Raw genomic sequence first — 23400 nt, forward strand, 5'->3', positions numbered from 1 at the left:
ACTTGGGGGAACTCAGTTCCACCACCTCTGGCTCAGACCCTTTGGTGCCTGCTCACCACAATCACTTGTAAACACAGAAGTCTGGTTTCTGTGTTTACAAGTGACAGCTCTGCACTCTGTGTGCAACCCCCTGAACTCTGCACTCTGTATGTAATGCAATTCTGGTATTTAATGCCCCTTTAAGACCCTTATACTGTTTGTGAAATCTGAATGGGGTCATGGTTGAGTTCCTGCACCTATTTTCTGAGAAAAAAAGCTCTGAATAAAACAAATGTAAGAATTTAGAGGTTGGTTTCAAGCTTAAACAGAGGCAACTGAGGAGTGAAGGGGTAGAGGAAATTGGTTTCCAAATAGGGATCGTTCCTTTAAATTAGGGCAGTTGCACACAGAAGGAGGTATGTAAGCAGAGGCAGGATGCAACATCTGGTAATCATGATACATTTAAACAAATGCTGACAGTTTCCGAAGACAACTTGATTTTCAGCACACTTCAAAACATTCCACCCCCTTCCTCCAATTCGGATTGCACAAGTCTACGAAACAAACTCACATCGGAAAGCACAGACTACCTGCACTGTGCAGCCTCCAAAACTTTGCAAATTACTGCATAGCTATGAGGAAGGAGAGACAGCAGCCAACCCTGGAAGCGATTACACAGAGCCAATGACGTAACGAAGCAGGACACCAATCACACATTCTCTTATATCAGAGGCTCTGTGGTCTGCTCATATTACAATCACTTTCTATGAGTTCTCAGCTCACGGTCATCATCGACGGCTCTGTATGAACTTTATTAAACTCATTCAGTTTCATGAAACTGTAAAGAACAACTGCCTCCCATAAGAAGCTAGCACAATGAAGGTTGTGGTAATGATGATTGTGATGGTCTTCTGTCTTAGAGGGTCACTATCAGGACGGGCGTTCAAGACATTGTCTCACCTAAAGCCCCATTCCAGTGACACGACACAGAGCTCTGCTGTACAAGATCTCCTACGCCGTCTGATCGGGGACCGTGCTGACGATTTCGTGGTCACTGTAGACAGCTCTCTGGCTAGCAGCGATGGACTGGACACTTATTGGCTGAGTTCAGTGACTGGAGGAAAAGTGTTGGTGGTGGGCAGTAGTGGAGTGGCCGCTGCCACAGGATGCTACAGTTATTTGAAATCGTATTGTGGCTGCCACATCTCCTGGTCAGGGGTCCAGCTGAGGGTGCCATCCCCTCTGCCCATAGTGCCATCGCCCATCACTGTGACAACTCCAAACAGGTGACAACTTTTGTATTTATTTAGAGTGAGAGGGGTTAAAGCGGGGGTTCACCCTTAGAGGGCACTTTTCCCCCTTAGATTCCTGCTCGTTATTACTAGGGGAATCGGCTATTTTAAAATATGTGCAGTACTTACCCGTTTACGAGACGCATCCTCTCCGTCGCTTCCGGGTATGGGCTTCGGGAATGGGCGTTCCTTCTTGATTGACAGGTTTCCGAGAGGCTTCCGACGGTCGCATCCATCGCGTCACGATTTTCCGAAAGAAGCCGAACGTCGGTGCGCAGGCGCAGTATAGAGCCGCACCGACGTTCGGCTTCTTTCGGCTACGAGTGACGCGATGGATGCGACCGTCGGAAGCCTTTCGGAAGAATGTCAATCAAGAAGGAACGCCCGCTCCCGAAGACCCATACCCGGAAGCGACGGAAGAAGATGCAGCTCGAAAACGGGTAAGTACGGCTCATATTTTAATATAAATAGCCGATTCCCCTAGACCGAACGAGCAGGAAGCTAAGGGGAGATTTTTTTTTTTTTTTTAAATGGGTGAACTCCCGCTTTAAATATGAGAATCCACAAGCAGAATTTTGACAAATAGGATTCCAATTTCACCTTTCACAAATATATTAATGTTAAAGTTTGTATATTCTTGGAGCTATAAGCAAACCTGTAACTGCAAGGCTGGCCATACACTACTCAATTGACTTTAGTTTTACCTTCAACTATGTAGTGCAAAGGTCTGCCTGACTGAATACACTTTGAAAGTTTTTAGGTTTGACCTGATATTATATGGTTTTGGTAAATCTAAAGGAAAATTGTATAATGTATGGCCAGCCCCATACACACGGTCAGACTTTTTGCCAACAATCTTCAAAATGAGCAAGTTTTCCAAAGAATCCGAGTGTATGCTCCATCGGACAAACTTTTTCGGTTTTCATCGGACAAAAGTTCTTTTCTGCAACAAAAATCAGATGGCGCAAAGTCCTATCGTGTGTACAGAAATCCATCAGACTTGTCCGAAGTGCAAATACGCATGGCCAGAACCAATGTTAAAATCAACCAACAATACCAGAAGTTGACCAAAGGGTGTCAGTAAAGAGCAGAAAAACCATGTGATGTTGGGAAAGTTTTAGGAAAGTTTGCAGAAAAGTCAGAGCGTGTGTAAGCTATGGGTGTGTCTGGCCAACTCTCTTCGGACAAAAATCCACGGAAACGTTTGTTTGAAGTCTGATCGTGTATTTTTCATAATAAGCATCCTTTACCTGCAGACATTCCTCTTTTCACTTCCTCATTGTTCGTTTTTGCTCAGAAGTTGCTCTATTTCTTCTCTGTTCTGTTCACTTCCTGCTTGTCTGATTTTACTGACCACCGTGATTGGAGGCTTTACTGCGGTGGTCAGTGATGTGCTCACCCCCTCCTGGGAACTACATCTGTGTGGCAGAACGCTCTCTATTACTGGGTGTGCCGCAATGCATACTGGGAAATGTAGTTCTTACATGAACGAGCGCCGCAAACCAAACCAGGAAGTGAATGAGAGAACAGAAACTAGAATGCCGGAGATGATATAGATGAAGGAATTTAATAGGTATTTACTCGTTTTTTAACAGAATCATTACACTATTCTGTCTGTCTACCTTGCAGACATTAATTTTAGGCAAATTTTTTTTTTCCTTTAGTGACCCTTTAAGTCACACTGAAGGTCTTGTCATAAGCAGGGCCGCCATCAGGAATTATGGGGCCCCTTACACAGCTTCAGGCATGGGCCCCCTGGAGGCTGCCATGAATTGAGAAGTGGAGGGGGGCCCTTTACATGGGGTAGCCATCCGGGGCCCTGGGGACCTCTGGGCCCTTTAATAAAATACACACACACATATATATAATTTTTTTTTTAGAAAACTAAATTACAAAAAAAGGGGGGTTGCCATCCGGGACCTCTGGGCCTTTTAATAAAAAATAAAAAAATAAATACATTTCATAAAAAAAAGGGGGGTTGCCATCCGGGGCCCTTTAATAATAATATAATATTTTTTATATATATATATATATATATATATATATATATATATATATATATATATATATATATATATATATATATATATATATATATATATATAAAAAAATATGTTTTTTTATAAAAAAGGGGGGTTGTCATCCAGGCCCCTGGGGACCTCCGGACCCCTAAAAAAAAAAAAAAAAAAATTGTCCCTTTTTAATAAAAAAAATAAAATAAAAATATATTAAAAAAAATATATATATTTTTATAAAAAAATAAATAAAAGGGGGTTTGCCATCTGGGGCCCTGTGGGCCCCTGGGAACCTCCGGACCCCTAAAAAAAAAAACGGGGGTTTTAAAGGGGGTTGCCATCCTGGCCCCTTACAGGTGTACTGCATGTACCCCCCTGATGGCGGCCCTGGTCATAAGGCTCTATGCTCACTGGGCTGACAGCTTCTGCTGCTGGACAGGGAACCTAGGGCAGTAATATGCCCAGGGATGAAAGCCGGGAACACGAGGTCTGAATTCCAGGCATTTGTCCCTGGGCACATACTGCTATAAACGTTGATAAGTATACACAGTATAATAAGTAACAGTGCTGGGTAAACATGTTTTAGTATTTGCTAGAGCAGTATTGTTTCTGCTGTACTTTTTTCTGTGCACAATTACTTCCCAACTTCTCACTCATTAGGACCCCTTTCACACTGGGCCCACCCACGCGTTAGCGCTAAAGTGCTGCACGTTTTAGTGGTGCTTTAGCGCTGTTTAACCACTTAAGCCCGGACCATTTTGTTGCTAAATGCCCAGGCCAGGTTTTGCGATTCGGCACTGTGTCGCTTTAACAGACAATTGCGCGGTCGTGCGACGTGGCTCCAAAACAAAATTGGCGTCCTTTTTTCCCCACAAATAGAGCTTTCTTTTGGTGGTATTTGATCACCTCTGCGGTTTTTATTTTTTGCGCTATAAACAAAAATAGAGCGACAATTTTGAAAAAAATCGCAATATTTTTTACTTTTTGCTATAATACATATCCCCCAAAAACATATATACATTTTTTTCCCTCAGTTTAGGCCCATACGTATTCTTCTACCTATTTTTGGTAAAAAAACAATCGCAATAAGTATTTATCGATTGGTTTGCGCAAAATTTATAGCGTTTACAAAATAGGGGATAGTTTTATTGCATTTTTATTATTTTTTTTTTTTACTAGTATTGGCGGCGATCAGCGATTTTTTTCGTGACTGCGACATTATGGTGGACACTTTGGACAATTTTGACACATTTTTGGGACCATTGTCATTTTCACAGCAAAAAATCAATTTAAATTGCATTGTTTATTGTGAAAATGACAGTTGCAGTTTGGCAGTTAACCACAGGGGGCGCTGTAGGAGTTAGGGTTCACCTAGTGTGTGTTTACAACTGTAGGGGGGTGTGGCTGTAGGACTGACGTCATCGATCGAGTCTCCCTATAAAAGGGATCACTCGATCGATACGTCGCCACAGTGAAGCACGGGGAAGCCGTGTTTACATACGGCTCTTCCCGTTCTTCAGCTCCGGGGAGCGATCGCGACGGAGCGGCTATAAACGAATAGCCGCGCCGTCGTCCCGGATCGCTCCCTGAGGTAATCCGCACGCAGCGGGGGGGTCCCGATCGGACCCCCCACCCGCTAGAAGGCAAGGACGTATATATACGCCCATCTGCCTGTACGTGCCATTCTGTGGACGTAAATAGGCGTGCGGCGGGCGTTAAGTGGTTAACCACTTAAGCACCAGACCATTTTGCTTGTCAAAGACCATGCGACTTTTTGTGATTCGCCACTGCGTCGATTTAGCTGACAATTGCGAGGTCGTGCGACGTGGCTCCCAAAAAAAATTGACATCCTTTTTTCCCACAAATAGAGCTTTCTTTTGGTGGTATTTGATCACCTCTGCGGTTTTTATTTTTTGCGCTATAAACAAAAATAGAGTGACAATTTTGAATTTTGTTTTATATTTTTAACTTTTTGCTGTAATAAATATCCCCAAAAATATATATAAAAAAGTTTTTCCCTCAGTTTAGGCCAATAGGTATTCTACATATTTTTGGTAAAAATCACAATAAGCGTGTATTGATCGGTTTGCACAAAAGTTATAGCGTCTACAAAATAGGGGATAGTTTTATGGCATTTTTATTAATATATATATATATATATTTTTTACTAGTAATGGTGGTGATCAGCGATTTTTTTTATTGTGACTGCGACATTATGGCGGACACATCAGACACTTTTGACACATTTTTGGGACCATTGTCATTTTTACAGCGATCAGTGCTATAAAAATGCACTGATTACTGTGAAAATGACACTGGCAGTGAAGGGGTTTGTAACGGTCAGGGGTTAACACCGTTCACAATCTCCCATTCCATCAACCCAAGACAGCTTCCGACCCTCCAACCATCCAGCAGTCCCGAACCATTCCATAAGAATTCCCTCAATAACGAGACTGACAAACTCTGTTACTGCGTCAAAATATATGAACTAACTTTTAATGGTTTCTTAGCTTGCTTATATACAGTACAACAGCTTACAGTAATCACCGGAACAATCAAACTCTCCCCCCCCTCATCACACCATGGGGGGGGCTTCAATCACATTATTTTACATAATGATATTCAGAGTTAATTATCCCCCAGACATCACGTCTCCGACAAGTACATTCCACACATAAACAGTATACATAATGAGAGGTCTAGGAGCCAGGCTGACTCTCAGTTTCAATCCACAGTAGCAGTCTTAGTTAGCATCTTAACAGCCTCACACAATGGACAATGGAATGTCTTTCAGGAGCCTATTGACCTGGTGTGGCATGAAACCACCTGTAACATCTCAAGACATCCTGCAATATGAAATTTCAGTTATGTCCCATTTCATGTAATCCGGGATATCAGTTCTCAGTCACCCTATGCCCAAAAAAGGACTCCCGTTACAGGGTTAACCACTAGGTAGGGGTGAAGTGTGCCCTAGTGAGTGCTTCTAACTGTAGGTGGGATGGGCTGTGTGTGACAGGACAGTGATCACCACTTCCGATTACAGGAAGCTGTGGTCACTGTCCTGTCACTAGGAAGACTGAGGAAATGGTTGTTTAAATCAGCATTTCCCCCTTCTTCCTCACTGTGACACGATTGCAGCTATGCTTGCGGACATCGAGTCCACGGGACCCGCAGTCAGAGTCACGGAGCTCGCATGCGCGTCCACAATGCCGCTTCTTAAAGGGGACATATAAATACGCCCTTTTGCCTGCCCGGCATGTGGTTAAGTGGCTCTTTGCGGCCATTGGGGCTTTTAACCCCTGCTAGTGGCCAAATAAGGGGTTAAAAACGCCTGTGTTGCAGCGCTTCTGAAGCGCGGCCCATTCATTGCAATGGGGAGGGGCGACAGCGTTCCCAAGCCGCCCGAAGATGCTGCTTGCAGGACTTTTTCTCATATCCCGCAAGTGCATCGCCCCAGTGTGAAAGAAGGAGAGAAAAGTGACTGGAGGATAGAATGGGAGCGGCTGCTAGTACCGTATCCACGACCTGTAAGGTGAGGTGTACCCCGTATGTCGGCATCTGCGATGTCCAGATGCGCCTCTCCTGGGGAATAGATAGGTGGTTTGTCGGGCTGTATGTTGCGTGCCGTGCTCCTTAGATGGCTAGCACTGAATTGCTTCCATATTACTGTGCTGGCTCTCACACTCAAGTGCCGTGTGGGGCCGCTATTGTTAGCAGTATTCTGTTATTTAATTACCCAGTATTATGTTTTGTATTTTCAATAAAATTTGTATTTTGACCCTTACATAGTCCATTGCTGCCTATAGTAGCTCCCCTTCATCCCCGGGAGTGTTCCACTCTTGGTCTGTCCCAGTGGGATATCCCCTTATTTGCATGCTAGTATTGGCTACGGCGGCAACCTTCTGTTTGGAGGAGTGACTTCACAAAAGGGTCTTTGTGGGTAATTTTGAACAGGTAAATCAGTGGGGACATGCTCTTTTTTCTTTTGTTTATATATATCACACTGATTACAGCAGTATAGTAATAACAACGGAAAACCGTGTAGTATCTGTTGGTGTGAGGTAAATCGAAGGAGACCTCTACCGGTTTCGCGGAAGTACCGCTTCTTCAGGAGGTAATCTGTATAATGAATAACATCATATCATGACTAGCAGAGAACAATAAAAACAGCAGCGAAACATTGATAAACTGCAAGAAATCAAATGTGCAGATTAAATTGGATCTGCTTACCACCAGGGGGTCAAGGGCCACCATGGAGCTTGCCGAATAAACCCCCCCCCCCCCCCGCGGCGGACAGGGGGGGAAAAAAGTTTGTACTCTTAATAGAATGATAACAATAATGATTTGTAAGATAATTACAGCACTCGAGCTTGTATAAGTGAAGATTCACCACGTGAAGAAAAAAATGAGTGGTGGAAGGCAAAACCAGGCCCAGAGGAGAGGGGGATAAGTGAAAAGGAGGGGTAAAGTTAGGGGGAGGGGGAAAAGGGGGGGGGAAAAAAGAGAGGGAGAAAGGAAAAACAAAACAAAATGGACAGGGGAGGAAGGGGGGGAGTGGGGACAAGGGAGGAAAGAGGGGGGGGGCAGAGGGGAGCGGGGAGGGATGGGAAGGAAAGGGAGGGGGGAAGGGGAGGGGGGAACGGGAAGAGAGGGAAGGGGGGTTGGGGAGGAAAAGGGCAGAAAGAAGAAGTGGAGGAAGAGAGGGGAGAAGGTGGGGAATAAAAGATAAAAACCAGAAGGAGCCAATTTACCAATATACTATAGTGAGATCACTAGCAACACCATGAAGTGAAAAGAGTTTTTTTTTTATATGATGCAAAGTATCTTACCAAGGCTGATAACAGCACTTGTTTAGGGCAGATGGGAGCTGAGCGTTGTGGCAGGCAGGTATGCAGCTCAAATACTGTCAGGCAGCAGAGGGTATCAACTGTTTGCAGTCAAGGATCCCAGCTAAACTGTATAATAACCTACAGTGCTGAGGACCAGGTAAGGTTAATAACAGCACTGCAGAGTTGAAGGAAGCCAATAAAGAAAAGGGGTCCCTTGCTGCTGAAGCTTGCCGTCCTCTCCCCCAATCGGCGGACTTGTACACGCCCCCTGGCCGGCGTTTCAACCAATCCCGTCCCTCTATGGAACGGCCTTGTGGCCAATAGCTTCATTGAGGATGTACTGACGCAGCACTTCCTGGTGTTGCGAGGATGGGGCGTGTTGACCCTGTGACGTCACGCGCCACTCTGTCGGAGCGTCAGCAGTGTACGGCGGGGTTGGGGATCACATTTAAAGCGGAGTTCCACCCTATTTTTCAACTTTTCAGCATTCTTTTTAACACTGCCCCTTTAAATACATTTGGGATGTTTTTTTTTTTTCTTTTAAAAACTCACGTTTTTATTCATGTGAGTCTCTTTCCCCCGTTGCGGCGGAATGGCCTCCCCGCCGCATCCAGCGCTGCTATGCCTCCTGGGAGATGTGTGTCATCAATCCCAGGAGGCTGGGCTGAACATCGCAGCCGTAGTTGAACATCTCGGGGGGCAGGAGGGAGGGAGGGCAGTGCCGCCCATAGAGGTGGTGTCCTTCCTCTTCTCCCTCTCTAACTCCTCCCCCGTCCTAGCACCGCCAAACCCCCTCCACCCCCCCCCCCCGCCGTCTGTCTCCGGTGCACGGAGATACAGATCATCAGGCAGACAGAGCGGATCTCTGTCTGATAGATCTGTATCTGAGAACACTGATCATAGTACAGCCCCACCTCCCTGTACATTGAAACAGCGCTCTGCACTGTCTGTTACAATTCTAGTGCAGGGAGGCAGGGCTGTACTACGATCAGTGTACTCACATACAGATCTATCAGACAGAGATGCCAACTGTCATCCTGATTGTCTGTACCTCCCCCCACTCTGCACTGGGCACTGATGTTGTCACTGCACTGATGTTGTCACTGCACTGATGTTGTCACTGCACTGATGTTGTCACTGCACTGATGGGCACTAATGTTGTCACCGCACTGATGGGCACTAATGTTGTCACCGCACTGATGGGCACTAATAATGTTGTCACTGCACTGATCATGAACTGGTGTCACCGCACTAATGGGCACTGATAATGCACTGGTGGGCACTGATAATCTGCACTGGTGTACCCTGACATTTGGGTCTGGTTCCGGGGCCGATGCGGGGTGCTGTGCCGGGGCCGATTATGAGCGTACGAATCCGAAGTGAGTTTCGGGCACAAAATACGAAATAACGGCTAATGCGAAACAGAACTAAACAAAATGAATTTATTGACAGTGCACATGTCTGGTATATGTATACACACCACATATATAACAAGATTATATATATATATATATATATATAATCTTGTTATGTAGATATATCTGCACAGGAACAAATTATTTCGTATATTTACTGGTTCCTGGAAGGAGGAGGGGAGGAGAGGTTTGCATAGATAAGGGGCGGTAACTTCCTCTGACACTCCCGTTGCTATTGAAACCTGATCTGAAACCATTACATTGCTTGTGCAGCACTGAGCATGTGCGAGGTGTGCAAGGCTGAAATCCAGGAAGTCATACAGTCTGGCTTCATGATACCCACACTTAAGATGGCCCCAGTCAATTTCTGTTTTATAAAGTGTCTAAATGCTGTAACAACCTAACAAAACGGACCTTAGTTTACAGACTAACTGTAGTAGAATACATTAAGCTTGTGTATTACAGGGGTATTTATATTTAAAACGTTTTTTAGATTTAAAATTGTGGCCGGAACTCCGCTTTAAGGGCTCCTGTTTGGAGCCTACAATGTGAGTTGTGTTACTCTCCACGGGCTTACATACTGTGCCTGAGCGCTCTGGTAAGTGATTTGTGGGCAAGTAATTTTTTGCAGCTGTCTCAGCTTTCCTAACCATTCGGTCCTTCTAACTGCTGTTTTCTTTATTGGCTTCCTTCAACTCTGCAGTGTTATTAACCATACCTGGTCCTCAGCACTGTAGGTTATTATACAGTTTAGCTGGGAACCTTGACTGCAAACAGTTGATACCCTCTGATGCCTGACAATATTTGAGCTGCATACCTGCCTGCCACAACGCTCAGCTCCCATCTGCCCCAAACAAGTGCTGTTATCAGCCTTGGTAAGATACTTAACATCATATAAAAAAAACACTCTTTTCACTTCACGGTGTTGCTAGTGATCTCACTATAGTATATTGGTGAATTGGCTCCTTCTGGTTTTTATCTTTTATTCCCCCCCCCCCTCCCTTTCCTTCACTTCTTCTTTCCACCCTTTCCTTTCCTTCCCAACCACTCTCCCTCTTCCCCCTACCCTCCCCCCCTTTTCCTCCCTTTCCCCCTCCCCCTTTTCTCTTCCGTTCATGGACGGACACAGCAGCCTTTGACCTTAGGGTTATATCCACTTCCTTGAGGAGAGTTTAGCAGAAAAAAAAGCACTTTAAGTGTTAACAACACATTCCTCAGTGCAGCTCCTCCCAGGGGGCGTAGCCCACCGGGTATAACCCACACCCTGCTCTAGCAGCCTCAGTTTTTTCTCTGCCTAACGACAGGAGAGGTCAGCCACTCTGGAGTCCTGTACTAAAAAAATTCTTGCGTTTTTTTTTTTTTTTTTTTTTTCGTTTTTTATTATTTTGTTCCTGCGTTTTTGAATCTTGTGATTCTTCTATCAACAGCCGACTGGGTGACAGGCTGGGTCTTGACTCTTGTAGTCCCCCCATGTTCGGCCATCGAACGTGTGCCGGCCCTCAGCTCAGCTCTGGGTCGTCCACGACGGGCCCCTTTGCTCCAGGGGCGGCCGGGGAACATTTTGTTCTAGGGCACACATATGACCGTCCTTTATGGCTTTGTCACAGTGTGTCTGACCGACAGCCATGCCGTTTTTAATGCGGACGTTGGTTCTGTCTGGGATACCTCCAGCCGGTGGTCGCAGGACGGGTAAGTAGTGGCCCCTTGCTCAGGTAAGGTGGTATGACTGGAATTTTCCCCTGGGAGGTCGACTGAGGGTTTGCCCTGCTTTCCTCTCTCCCTTAATTCCTCTCCCTCCTTTCCCATTTGGGTAGCGGCTGTGAGGGGGGCTTTCAGGGGCCTCTTTATTACACCAGGGCCTGTGTGTAGCAGGGGCTGTGTGTGTTCACTGCAGGGGGCTGTGTGTGTTCACTACAGGTTCTTTTGTGTGTGTGTGTGTGCTGCGCTGTTATTGCTGTGTCACTGTCTTTTTAAATGCGCAACGGCTGCCATTTTGCCATAGTCGCGCTTTCTATGGCTCGGTGGCCATTTTCCTGTGGTCCTATGACGTTTTTTGCTATACGGCGGCCATCTTGGAATTTCGTTTGGCCTCGTGTGGCCGTTTTAGCGCTCAGGAAGACCACAAATCTCTCTGAGGGAACAGACAGCAGCGCGGCCGGCTCTCAGCACGCTTCAGACTCCTCTCAGCTCGCGCTGCACCGGGCGGGGTGGTGAGTTCCCTGGGGGCCCCCATACTCTGTGTGACGGCCGGGAGATGACCGTGGGTGGTTTCTGCTTTGAAGTGGGTTGACACAGAGGTGGGGCACTATGTAGCCTGGGCAGGTTCTTCTTCCCCACACATGCCTGAGTTGATGCCCCTCCCCTGCCACATCTGTTAGGCTGCCCTGGAGGTTTTTTCTCACCAGGTTTGAAGCAACTGGTGCCCGGATGGGGGATGAGAAGCGCCCCCTCCCTGAGCTTGCTTCTGGGGATGTCTCTGACACAGAACCATGCCCAGCTGTTGCCCCTGCCTCTGGTTCTGTAGTGTCGGAGGATGCGTGCTTGACCCACGCAGACAGTGAGTATGACTCTGTTTCAGGGTCAACCACTGACAAGGAATTTGTTGGAGCTCTTATTTCTGCGGTACGTGAAACTCAGAGGAGGTTTTGGCGGAGGCACCAGATGTGCCGGTCCCTTTTGGGTTCCGCAAACCGCCGCGCGCTACAAAATGTGTTTCCTTGTGTTCCTTATTTGGACAATTTATTGTACAAGGAATGGGATACGCCGCAGAAAGTTTTTGCTTTGAGGAGGACTTTGTGAAAGACTGGGTCTCTCCTCCTTCTGTGGACTTTCCTGTGTCCAGATTAAGCAAAGCCACCATGGAAGGGGCTCCTGCCTTTAAGGACCCTGCTGATAGGAGAGTGGAGGCTGTGGCCCGCTCCCTATTCGCTGTAGTGGGTTTGGCGGTGAGGCCGGTTTTTGTTCTAGTGTCACAGACTCTGACTGAAAGGGCGTAGCTCCTGCTGCAGGAGCTGGAGGCACAGGATGCTTCCGAGACCTGTAAGGACCTGGCTGAACGGTTGGTTCAGGGTCTGATGTTCGTCTGTGAGTCTGTTCTGGATATGCTCCCCTTGCTTTCCAGGGCCTCCGCCTATGCGGTGGTATTGCACCGCCTTGTGTGGCTGAAGTGCTGGTCTGCAGACCAATCCTCAAAAAAGGCCTTGGTGGATTTACCCTTTAAGGGTGAGCGGCTTTTTGGGTCATCCCTGGATGACATCATTCATGTACCAGACTCTCCAAGAGTTCGGCTGGCTTCTGAATATCCAGAAGTCGGTGTTGGTTCTGTCCCAGAGACTGGAGGTTTTCCTCCCGATGGAGAAACTGAAGTCCCTGCGATCTGCTGTGCAGCAGTTGTCGGCCCAGAAGTGGTCGTCTCTTCGATTCTGCTTGGGAGTTCTGGGTCTGATGGTGGCCTCTTTCGAGGCGGTCCCATATGCCCATTTCCACACCAGGGGGCTACGGAGGGAAATTCTGTCTCGTTGGGACAAGCTCCCGTCATCTCTGGATTCCCAGATTCAGTTGACCCATCTGGTCAAGTCTTCCCTGGTGTGGTGGCTGACATCTCCGGTGCTTCGGACCGGGAAGTCATTTCTTCCGTGCCGCTGGACAGGGGTCACGACGGATGCCAGCTTCTCCGGTTGGGGGTCAATAATCTGGAGCTCCGAGCGATCAAGCTGTGCCTTGCCAGGTGGTCCCAGGATCTGCAGGGCCGACTGGTCAGGATCCAGTCCGACAACGCCACGGCCGTGGCATACGTCAATCATCAGAGAGGCACAAGGAGCTCAGCTGCAGCGACGGAGTTCGCGCACATCCTTCGGTGGGCCGGAAGGTCCGTTCCGTTTCTGTCGGCTGGGTACATTCCGGGGGTTTCAGAATTGGCAGGTTGACTACCTGAGTCGCCAAAAGCTGGACCAAGGAGAATGGTCACTTCACCCGGAGGTGTTTCACAGCCTGTGCCAAAAGTGGGGCATTCCTGATGTGGACCTTCTAGCGTCCCGTCTCAATCGGAAGGTGCCACGGTTCGTGGCCAGGTCGAAGGACCCGTGGGCGGACGCGTCAGACGCGTTGGTGGCACCTTGGGGTCACTATCGCCTGATATACGCCTTCCCTCCTCTGAAGCTTCTTCCTCACCTGCTGCGCAGAGTGGAAGCCGTAGGGATTTCCGACAATCCTGTTCGCTCCAGGCTGGCCGCACCGCTCCTGGTACGCAGACCTGGTGCTTCTGGTGGCAGACGCCCCTGAGAGAAGATCTTCTGTCACAGGGTCCGATCTTCCATCCTGTTTTTCAGTCGCTGGCTTTAACGGCGCGGCTGTTGTAAGCCAGGTATTGTAGGACCGGGACCTGTCAGGCTCGGTGGTTTCTACCATGCTGTGTGCACGGAAGTCTACTTCACGTAGGATTTACCATCGTACGTGGAAGACCTGCGTCCCTATGTGTGAAGAGATGAAGTGGCACCCCCGTACGTACGGGGTGTCCCGGATTCTCCTGTTTTTACAGCGTGGAGTGGATTAGGCTCTCGCCTTGAGTGCGGTTATGAGTCAGATTTCAGCTCTGGCTGTTTACTTTCAGAGACCATTGCCAGCGCACCCCTTGGTGCGCTCGTTTGTGCAGGGGGTCCGGCATGTGGCCCCTCCTGTGCGCCCTCCACTGCTCCCATGGAGGACGTTCGGAAGATCCCTTTGTTGACTCTGTCACAAAAGGTGTTTTTTTTCTGGTTGCTATTACATAGATCAGACGGGTGTCTGAACTGGCGGCCTTGTCCCGCAAGGCTCCCTACTTAGTCATCCATGAGGATGAGGTGGTGCTGCGACCGCAGCCTTCTTTTCTCCCAAAGGTCGTTTCGGCCTTTCACATTAGTGTAGACATTGTTCTTCCATCCTTATGTCCTCAGCCGAAGAACCCGAAGGAGACCACTTTACATTCCCTGGATGTGGTTCGGGCTCTTCGTATGTGTTTATCTGCTACGTTCTGGAAGTCAGACTCACTGTTTGTGTCAGTGTCGGGTCCTGAATAGAGTCTGGAGGTCTCGTCAGCCACCATTTCTAGGTGGATCCATCAGGTTGTGCTTCAGGCCTATGCCCTAAAGGGGCAGGCGCCTCCCTTTCAGGTTACGGTGCATTCGACCAGGGCGATCAGTGCCTCTTGGGCTTTCCGACATCAAGCCTCTGTGTTACAGGCGACCTGGTCGTCGGTCTACGCTTTTCAAAGTTTTACAAGGTGGACGTGAGTGCATCTTCTGATGCCTCCTTCGGCCGCAAGGTATTAAAGGCGGCAGTTTAAGGTTGGGGTTCCTCCATTGAGTAACTCCGGTTTTGTTTGGGGTGTAAGCTTGATTGCTGTGTTGTTTTTCCCACCCCTCGAAATTTTTGACACTGCTTGGGGACGTCCCTAAGGTCAAAGGCTGCTGTGTCCGTCCATGAACGGAAGAGAAAATAGAATTTTTGTACTCACCGTAAAATCCATTTCTCTGAGTTCATGGACAGACACAGCAGCCTTTGACCTTAGGGTTATATCCGCTTCCTTCAGGAGAGTTTAGGCAGAAAAAAAAGCACTTTAAGTGTTAACAACACATTCCTCAGTGCAGCTCCTCCCAGGGGGCGTGGCCCCCCGGGTATAACCCACACCCTGCTCTAGCAGCCTCAGTTTGTAACAAGCAGTACAAACAAAGGAGGGGTGGGTGCTGTGTCCATCCATGAACTCAGAGAAATGGATTTTACGGTGAGTACCAAAATCCTATTTTTCCCCTCCCTTTCCTTCCCATCCCTTGGCCCCCCCTTTCTCCTTCCACCCTCCCCCCTCCCTTGCACCCCTTCCCTTCCTCCCCCTCCCCTCTCCGTTTTGTTTTGTTTTTCCTTTTCTCCCTCCTTCTTTTTTTTTTTTCTTTTTTCCTTTTCTTGCAGTTTATCAATTTTTCGCTGCTGTTTTTAATGTTCTCTGCTAGTCATGATATGATGTTATTCATTATACAGATTACCTCCTGAAGAAGCGGTACTTCTGCGAAACCGGTAGAGGTCTCCTTCGATTTACCTCACACCAACAGATACTACACGGTTTTCCGTTGTTATTACTATACTGCTGTAATCGGTGTGAGGTTGATTGTTATGGTTCTGTTTTTAAATTGTATATTGTTTTATGTATAATAAATGATTTTTTTTACTGCACTTAATTGTGTCATCAGTACCGAGAAAGTCCATATACAACAATTTTGGGGTAATAGTTATTTGGGAATTGCAGTACTAGCAGCCGCTCCCATTCTATCCTCCAGTCCCTTTTCTCTCTATCAATTTTTGGATAATGGTACATTATATGATTATTCAAAGTGGAGTTCCACCCATAAAAATAACATTACATCAGTAGTTTTAAAAAAATGTCATTAGTCCTTTAAGAATTTTTTTTTTTTTTAGATGCCTTTAAAGGGTTGTAAAGGAATTTTTATTTTTTTTCCTCTAAATGGCTTCCTTTACCATAGTGCACTTACCTCGTCCTTCGATTTTGCTTTTAAATGTTCTTATTTCTTCTGAGAAATCCTCACTTCCTGTTCTTCTGTCTGTAACTCCACACAGTAACGCAAGGCTTTCTCCCTGGTGTGGAGTATAGTACTCGCCCCCTCCCTTGGACTACAGGAGAGTCAGGAAGCCCACTAACACACAGCTCCTTTCTCTAGCTGCAACGTAGAGAGCGTCCTGACTCTCCTGTAGTCCAAGGGAGGGGCGAGCACGACACTCCACACCAGGGAGAAAGCCTTGCATTACTGTGTGGAGTTAGACAGAAGAACATGAAGTGAGAATTTCTCAGAAGACATAAGAACATTTTAAAACAAAATCGAAGGAGGTAAGTGAAGGAGGACTGTACTAAGGTAAAGGAAGCTATTTAAGGGGGAAAAAAAATTCCTTTACAACCCCTTTAACGTCATTTCTAGGCAGTTGAGTTTAGAAGCATTTTTTGGAAAGCAAGGGATACATACAATATCGATACAGTAATAATTCAATAACCATACGATACAATAACCAAGGAACACAGTTTCTGATGAGCGGAGCTTATCTGCAGTTGCACACTCACATCACAAAACAATGTTGATCAGGCACCAAGAGATGACAGGAGCGTACACCCGCTAAACTGACAATGCGCTTGCAGAGTGGATGCATCGCACAGGCGAATATCTGTGCATGACACAGGGGCCCTTTCGCCGGTCGACACCCCCACTCCACAAACATCCTTCTGCAAATCAGGAAGTGTATCTCAACCAGTGTCGGTGCGCCCCAGTCAGCTCTTTATAGCGGGTTGCGGGAGAACCAACAATGGGTGACAGTACATATTAAATACATCTTCATTAAATTTCCACAACAGTATGTAGATCAGGATGCATGGATAGGGGGGTGGCTCCTGTGCTCCCCTAATGGAAGGGATGCCACTAGGTATCGAAAAAGAAGGTAAATGGAAGCAAAACTCTTCCCCACTCTTCCCCACAGATATGCTTATTGGGATTGGTCGAAGAATTGGTGTCCAGAGTGGCTAAGAACTCTGATAGTCCTCCTTCTCTTCTCTGCCAGGAAAATTATCACCCTATGCTGGACTCTCTTTGGAAAGCACATGCAAATAACGTAATACCTCTTTACAAGGATGCATACCATCACAAAAGCTGCCCTAGAAAATATGACAGAGTGTGGGCTAAATGGTTAGCTGAACCATTCACTGCAACCATTGCCTGAGAGGTCTACTAGACACACATACCCCCTTAAAGAATTAATTATGGTCCCCCTTTTGATGCCCTCTCTATCTGCAGGTCAGTATGCAGGATTTTTTATTTTTTTTGTCTGTCTTCCTTTTGAGCACGTATGTATGTATGTATGTATGTGTGTGTGTGTATATGTGTGTGTGTGTGTGTATATGTATGTATGTATGTATGTATGTGTATGTATGTATGTGTATATGTATATATATATATATATATATATATATATATATATATATATATATATATATATATATATATATATATATATATATATATATATATATATATATATATATATATATATATATATATATATATACACTTACATATAAAATATACATTTATTTGTAGTCGGAGTCACTTGGAAATGCGATAACCCTAACTACCAAGACCTGAGGTGCTGAGGTGTGCCTTGGTCTAGCTGGCCAGTACGCCAAAAATAGGGCAAAAAGACACAAAACTAGGAGTGATATGAAAGCTTGATGGAGGACAGGCAATAACTCAGAAAAATGACGAATGCCCGAATGACTTCAGTATGAGTTCTGGTATGTCTGTTACAATAGGAGGATCTCCAGCACCTCGTGTACTAGAAGATATAATAAGGGACCCCGTTTAGAACCTGCGAAAGCTGCCCTGAACCTAAGCCGAAATATCCCAAAAAATGGTTTTGGATAAACCCGACTTGGCCAGTAAAACGCAGACACGAGAACATGCTTGAAGTAAGAAGATGCGTGGCAAATGGGAGCAAAGAGCTGTCCAGAGGAGCCACTGCAAAATGATTGTAGAGAAGATCAAACACTACCATCGGACATCAGGACTGTAGTGCTGTGATTACCATGAAACCCCTGGCCTGTGTATCCCTTCTAATAATTGGGAAGTTGTAAGCATGATGAAAGGGGCACTCACCTGGGACCTGCACTAAAGGGGAAGAAGACAAAAATGTATGTCTGAACTAGGGATGAGCTTCGAGTTCGAGTCAAACTCATGTTCGACTCGAACATTGCCTGTTCGGCGAACAACAAACAATTTGGGGTGTTCGTGGCAAATTCGAAAAGCCGCGAAACACCCTGTTAAAGTCTATGGGAGAAATCTAAAGTGCTAATTTTAAAGGCTAATATGCAAGTTATTGTCCTAAAAAGTGTTTGGGGACCTGGATCCTGCCCCAGGGTACATGTATCAATGCAAAAAAAGTTTTAAAAACTGCAGTTTTTTCGGAAGCAGCGAATTTAATAATGCTTAAAGTGAAACGATAAAAGTGAAATATTCCTTTAAATTTCGTACCTAGGGGGGTGTAAAATATGCAGCGTCATTCGCCGGACTGGGGGGGGGGGGACCCCGCGTTTTCTTTTTTTTTATATGAATGAATTTTCTCTAAATTGCCGGGAGCCGACAATTCATTATAGCCGCGAGGGGGGAGGGGGCGAGCAGGAGAGTCAGGACACTCTCTACATTGCAGATAAAGGAGCATTTAAAAGCAAAATCGAAGGATGAGGTAAGTGAAGGAGGACTGCACTAAGGTAAAGGAAACTATTTAGGAAAAAATGTGTTTACTTTTACAACCCCTTTAAGTTTAATAAACCTCCTTTTTGATTGAAAAGCCTGTGTCCTGTGATCTAGCTGGTTCCCCCAACTTTACAGTGGTGCTTGAATGCAGACAGGACAGAATAACAGGAATAAGAAAAAAACTTTTTTTGGCATTGGACTTGACATTGAACTGACATTTAAAGGGACAGTACATTAGATTTATGTCCTGGGTTAAAGCTGCACAAACATTGAAAGCTGAAGCAATGGAGGAGCTAATTAACCACTTGCCGTCGCTGCACCGCCGAAATACGTCCACAAGGTGGCTCTCCTAGGCGAGACCACGTAAATGGACGTCCTGCCTATTAGCCGCCACTAGGGGCGCACGCGCGCTGCCGGAGGCGCGCGCGCGTGCCCCCCGCTCGCCCCCGACTCCCGTGCGTGTGCCCGGCGGGCGCGATCGCCGCCGGGCACACGCGATTGCTCGGTACAGAGCGGGGAACGGGAGCTGTGTGTGTAAACACACAGCTCTCGTTCCTGTCAGCAGGGGAAATGCTGATTTTCTGTTCATACAATGTATGAACAGAAAATCAGTGTTTCCCCTAGTGAGGCCACCCCCCCCCCCACAGTAAGAACACACCCAGGCATACTTAACCCCTTCCCCGCCCCCTAGTGTTAACCCCTTCACTGCCAGTGGCATTTTTATAGTAATCTAATGCATTTTTATAGCACTGATCGCTATAAAAATGCCAATGGTCCCAAAAATGTGTCAAAAATGTCCGAAGTGTCCGCCATAATGTCGCAATACCGAAAAAAAAATCGCTGATCGCCGCCATTACTAGTAAAAAAAATATTAATAAAAATGCCATAAAAATACCCCCTATTTTGTAAACGCTATAACTTTTGCGCAAACCAATCAATAAACGCTTATTGCGATTTTTTTTTTACGAAAAATATGTAGAAGAATACGTATCGGCCTAAACTGAGGAAAAAAAATGTTTTTCTATATATTTTTGGGGGATATTTATTACAGCAAAAAGTAAAAAATATTCATTTTTTTCAAAATTGTCGTTCTATTTTTGTTTATATCGCAAAAAAAAAAAAACGCAGAGGTGATCAAATACCACCAAAAGAAAGCTCTATTTGTGGGAAAAAAAGGACGCCAATTTTGTTTGGGAGCCACGTCGCACGACCGCGCAATTGTCTGTTAAAGCGACGCAGTCCCGAATCGCAAAAAGTACTCTGGTCTTTGGGCAGCAATATGGTCCGGGGGGTAAGTGGTTAAGCAGCTGTCCCTGGCTAATATGCAAGTGCAGACTCACCATGAGGAAGCTAATCGGCGCTTAGCAACCCAGCTTGAGGTACAACAAATTTACCACAGAGGCGCTGGCTCTGCAGCAAGAAAATACTTGCCTGTTGGTGGCCCAGTTGGCAGCCCTGCAAGGGGTTATTCAGGCTCAGGTGACTGCCTTAAAGGAAGCAGTGCAGCAGCTGTGTCAGGTTTGGAAGCAAGCGGCTGTTGCCCCTGATAACCAGGTGACTGTGAGGGCAAGCCATTTTCTGCAGAAGTTGTCCCTGAGCGATGATGTAAAGGCATTTCTTGCTGCATTTGAGAGGACGACAGAGAGAAGGGTGGCCTCGGGACCAGTGGGTCGGCCTCATTGCTCCTTTCTCACCGGAGATCCTCAAAAAGCCTACTTCTACCTGCCAACAGATGATGCTAAAGATTATCAAAAGCTAAAGGCAGAAATTTTGGCTCGTCTGGGGGTGACTACAGCCGTTTGGGCCCAACGAGTACACCAATGGAAGTATCGTCCAGATCGGCCACCCCGGTCTCAAATGCATGACCTGGTGCAACTGTTAAAAAAAATTGCTGCAGCCTGAGGTGTTGTATGGCCCCCAAATCGTAGAACGGGTAGCGCTGGACCGATACCTTGACCGATACGGTGGGTCAGCCATGGAGACCCCAAAACAGTAAACCTCCTTTTTCGAGATGTTGGAACGATATACAGTGGTGGAGGACCTGCTCAGCCCTACCAAGCGCATAGGGCCCAGTCTGCCACGGCCTGTTCGACCAACTGCGGCCTTTCGTAAGGATGTTCCAAGGAGCCCTGGAGCAAACACCCTGGAAGGCCAAGAGTTCTGTTCCTGTTCGGAAAAGAAGGGATGTAAAATGTTATCAATGTCATACCCGGGCACACTGCCCACTGCAAGAGGAGCCCATATAATGCGGGGTTCTCCAGAGGGGGTCTTTTTATGCCCATAAAGTATGCACTACACATCTTGACCTGGGTGAGGAAAAATTTGAGTGTGAAGTCCAAGTGAACCACCTCCCTGCCCGGGCTTTGTTGGACTCTGGAAGCATGGTAACCCTGGTTCATCCTAGAGTGATTGGGAAGGTCGGTCCGGTAAGCAAATCTTTACGGGTGGTGTGCACAGGGACACTAGAGAGTACCCTCTCATCTCAGTGTCTATCTCCACATCATGTGGCACTGGTACTCAAGAGGTGGGGGTGGTAAAGAACCTGGTACATGATGTTATAATAGGACGAGACTGTCCATTTTTTACAAAACTGTGGAAACAAGGACAATGGTTAAGAGACTGGGGAGAAACTAGTCCCTCTGTTCCTGCTGCTGAGAGGAATAATCCTGAACTGCCTAATGTTCCCACTGTGGATACAGATGATGAAAATGCTAACAATTTAGTTAATGTTGATGAAAGTAGTGCTGATAATGTTGAGAATTTCAAGATATGTGGTCCACAGACCTACCAGAACACTGAGGTGTAATGCTGGGGGAAGAGGATGAGGAAGTGGCCTCTTCCCCTGCTCTGCCAGATTTTGGTGGTCCCCAGGGGGCATTTCGTACTGCTCAGATACAGGATCCCACGTTGGCCCGTGCACAGGAACAAGTTGTAGTAGTAAATGGGGTTCCCCAAGAGCCAGGTGCGAATGAGCGGTGGCCACACTTTGCAATATATCATGAATTAGTGTATCGGGTTACCAAGGTGAGAGAGAAAATGTGGTAGAACAATTGTTGGTAACCCAACAATATAGACTAAAGGTTCTGGACCTGGCCCATGACCATGTGTTAGGGGGACACCTGGGAGTTGAGAAGACGGAGGCACGGATCACCGACCGGTTTTACTGGCCAGGTCTGAAAGCAGAGGTAAAGAAATACTGTACCTCTTGTCCCACCTGTCAGTTAACCGCTCCGGTGACTCACTTCTGGAGCCCTTTGGTCTCTCTGCCCATAATTGAGGCCCTGTTCGAGAGGATAGCCATGGATATAGTGGGTCCCTTGGTAAAGTCAGCTCGAGGTCACTCCTACATACTGGTGATTCTTGACTATGCCACCTGATATCCTGATGCGCTACCTCTGCAGAATACCTCCTCTAAGGCTATTGCCCGGGAATTATTCCAGTTTACACGGACTGGTTTTCCTAAGGAAATACTCAGACCAGGGCACCCCGTTTATGTCGAAGGTTATGGCCGATGTGTGCAAGCTGTTCCGGATTGAACAGCTGCGCACATCGGTCTATCATCCCCAAACGGACGCGTTGGTGGAACGCTTTAATAGGACCCTTAAGTATATGCTCAAGAGTGGTACAAAGGGATGGGAAAGACTGGGACTGCCTGTTACCAGTTCTCCTGTTTGCTATTCAGGAAGTGCCCCAGGCCTCCACGGGGTTTTTGCCCTTTGAGTTGGTGTATGGGCGGAGACCTCGCGGACTACTTGACTTTATTAAAAAGAAATGGGAAAGTGAACCTGTTCAGCATTAGGCCCCATGCACACGAGACGCTGCTAAACTCGAGTTCAGAGGCATTTGGGCATTTTTTTCAACTGCCCCTGAACACATTTAATGTAATCCAATGTGTCCATGCACACGATCACGTTTTTTGGCGTTTCAAAGCAGTTGGGTTTAGGGCCATTTTTCCAAACCCAAAATTTTGGGTTCAGAAGCTTTCAGCTTTTGCGTTTTAGACGCAAATCGCGGCAAAACGCGGCACAAATAGTTTGATTCTGAGCTTGGGGAGGGTCTACAGTGTTTTGGGGATAAACGCTGACAGCCGCAAATCACGGTAAAACGCCGCAAATCGCGGCAAAACGCTGCGCAATTCGCAGCAAAAACGGGCGTTTTAAATGCCGGTTTTTGCCTTTGAAAAGCTGAGATTAGAGGCGTTTGTAATAGCGTCTCGTGTGCATGGGGCCTAAGAGTGTTCTTGAATATGTCTCCCAAATGCAGGAAAGGATCCAAACCGTGATGCCACTAGTCAAAGAGCATTTGCAAAAGCCCAGGAGGCTCAACGACGGGTCTATAACAAGACTGCTAAAATAAGGCACTTCCAAGTGGGGGATCGAGTAGCGGTGCTGATTACCACTGTGGAAAGTAAATTCTTGGCCACCAGCCAGGCAAGAGGAAACCTTATCAGATATATCATGTAAACTTGTTAAAGCCCTGGACAGACAGGGAACCGGTGACCTCCCTAGCTAGTGCAAGACTTGAGCCTCAGGTTGGGGTGGAGTGTCCAAGTAGCAAACACCCTGTCTAAAATCCAAAGTCAGCAGGCAAGG

At 46.7% G+C, this 23400-nt stretch overlaps 1 protein-coding gene across 1 annotated transcript in view; it reads left to right on the top strand.

Annotated features, from left to right (window-relative positions):
- Positions 1 to 573: 573 nt before the first annotated feature.
- Positions 574 to 23400, top strand: part of NAGLU (N-acetyl-alpha-glucosaminidase) — a 293630-nt gene continuing 270803 nt past the window's right edge. The window contains exon 1 of the mRNA XM_040329772.1: positions 574 to 1265. Coding sequence (XP_040185706.1) covers positions 856 to 1265 — 410 coding nt within the window. The 5' untranslated portion in view covers positions 574 to 855. The remainder of the gene's footprint in view (positions 1266 to 23400) is intronic.

Source organism: Rana temporaria, chromosome 12 (genome assembly GCF_905171775.1).
Source record: "Rana temporaria chromosome 12, aRanTem1.1, whole genome shotgun sequence".
NCBI lineage: Eukaryota > Metazoa > Chordata > Amphibia > Anura > Ranidae > Rana > Rana temporaria.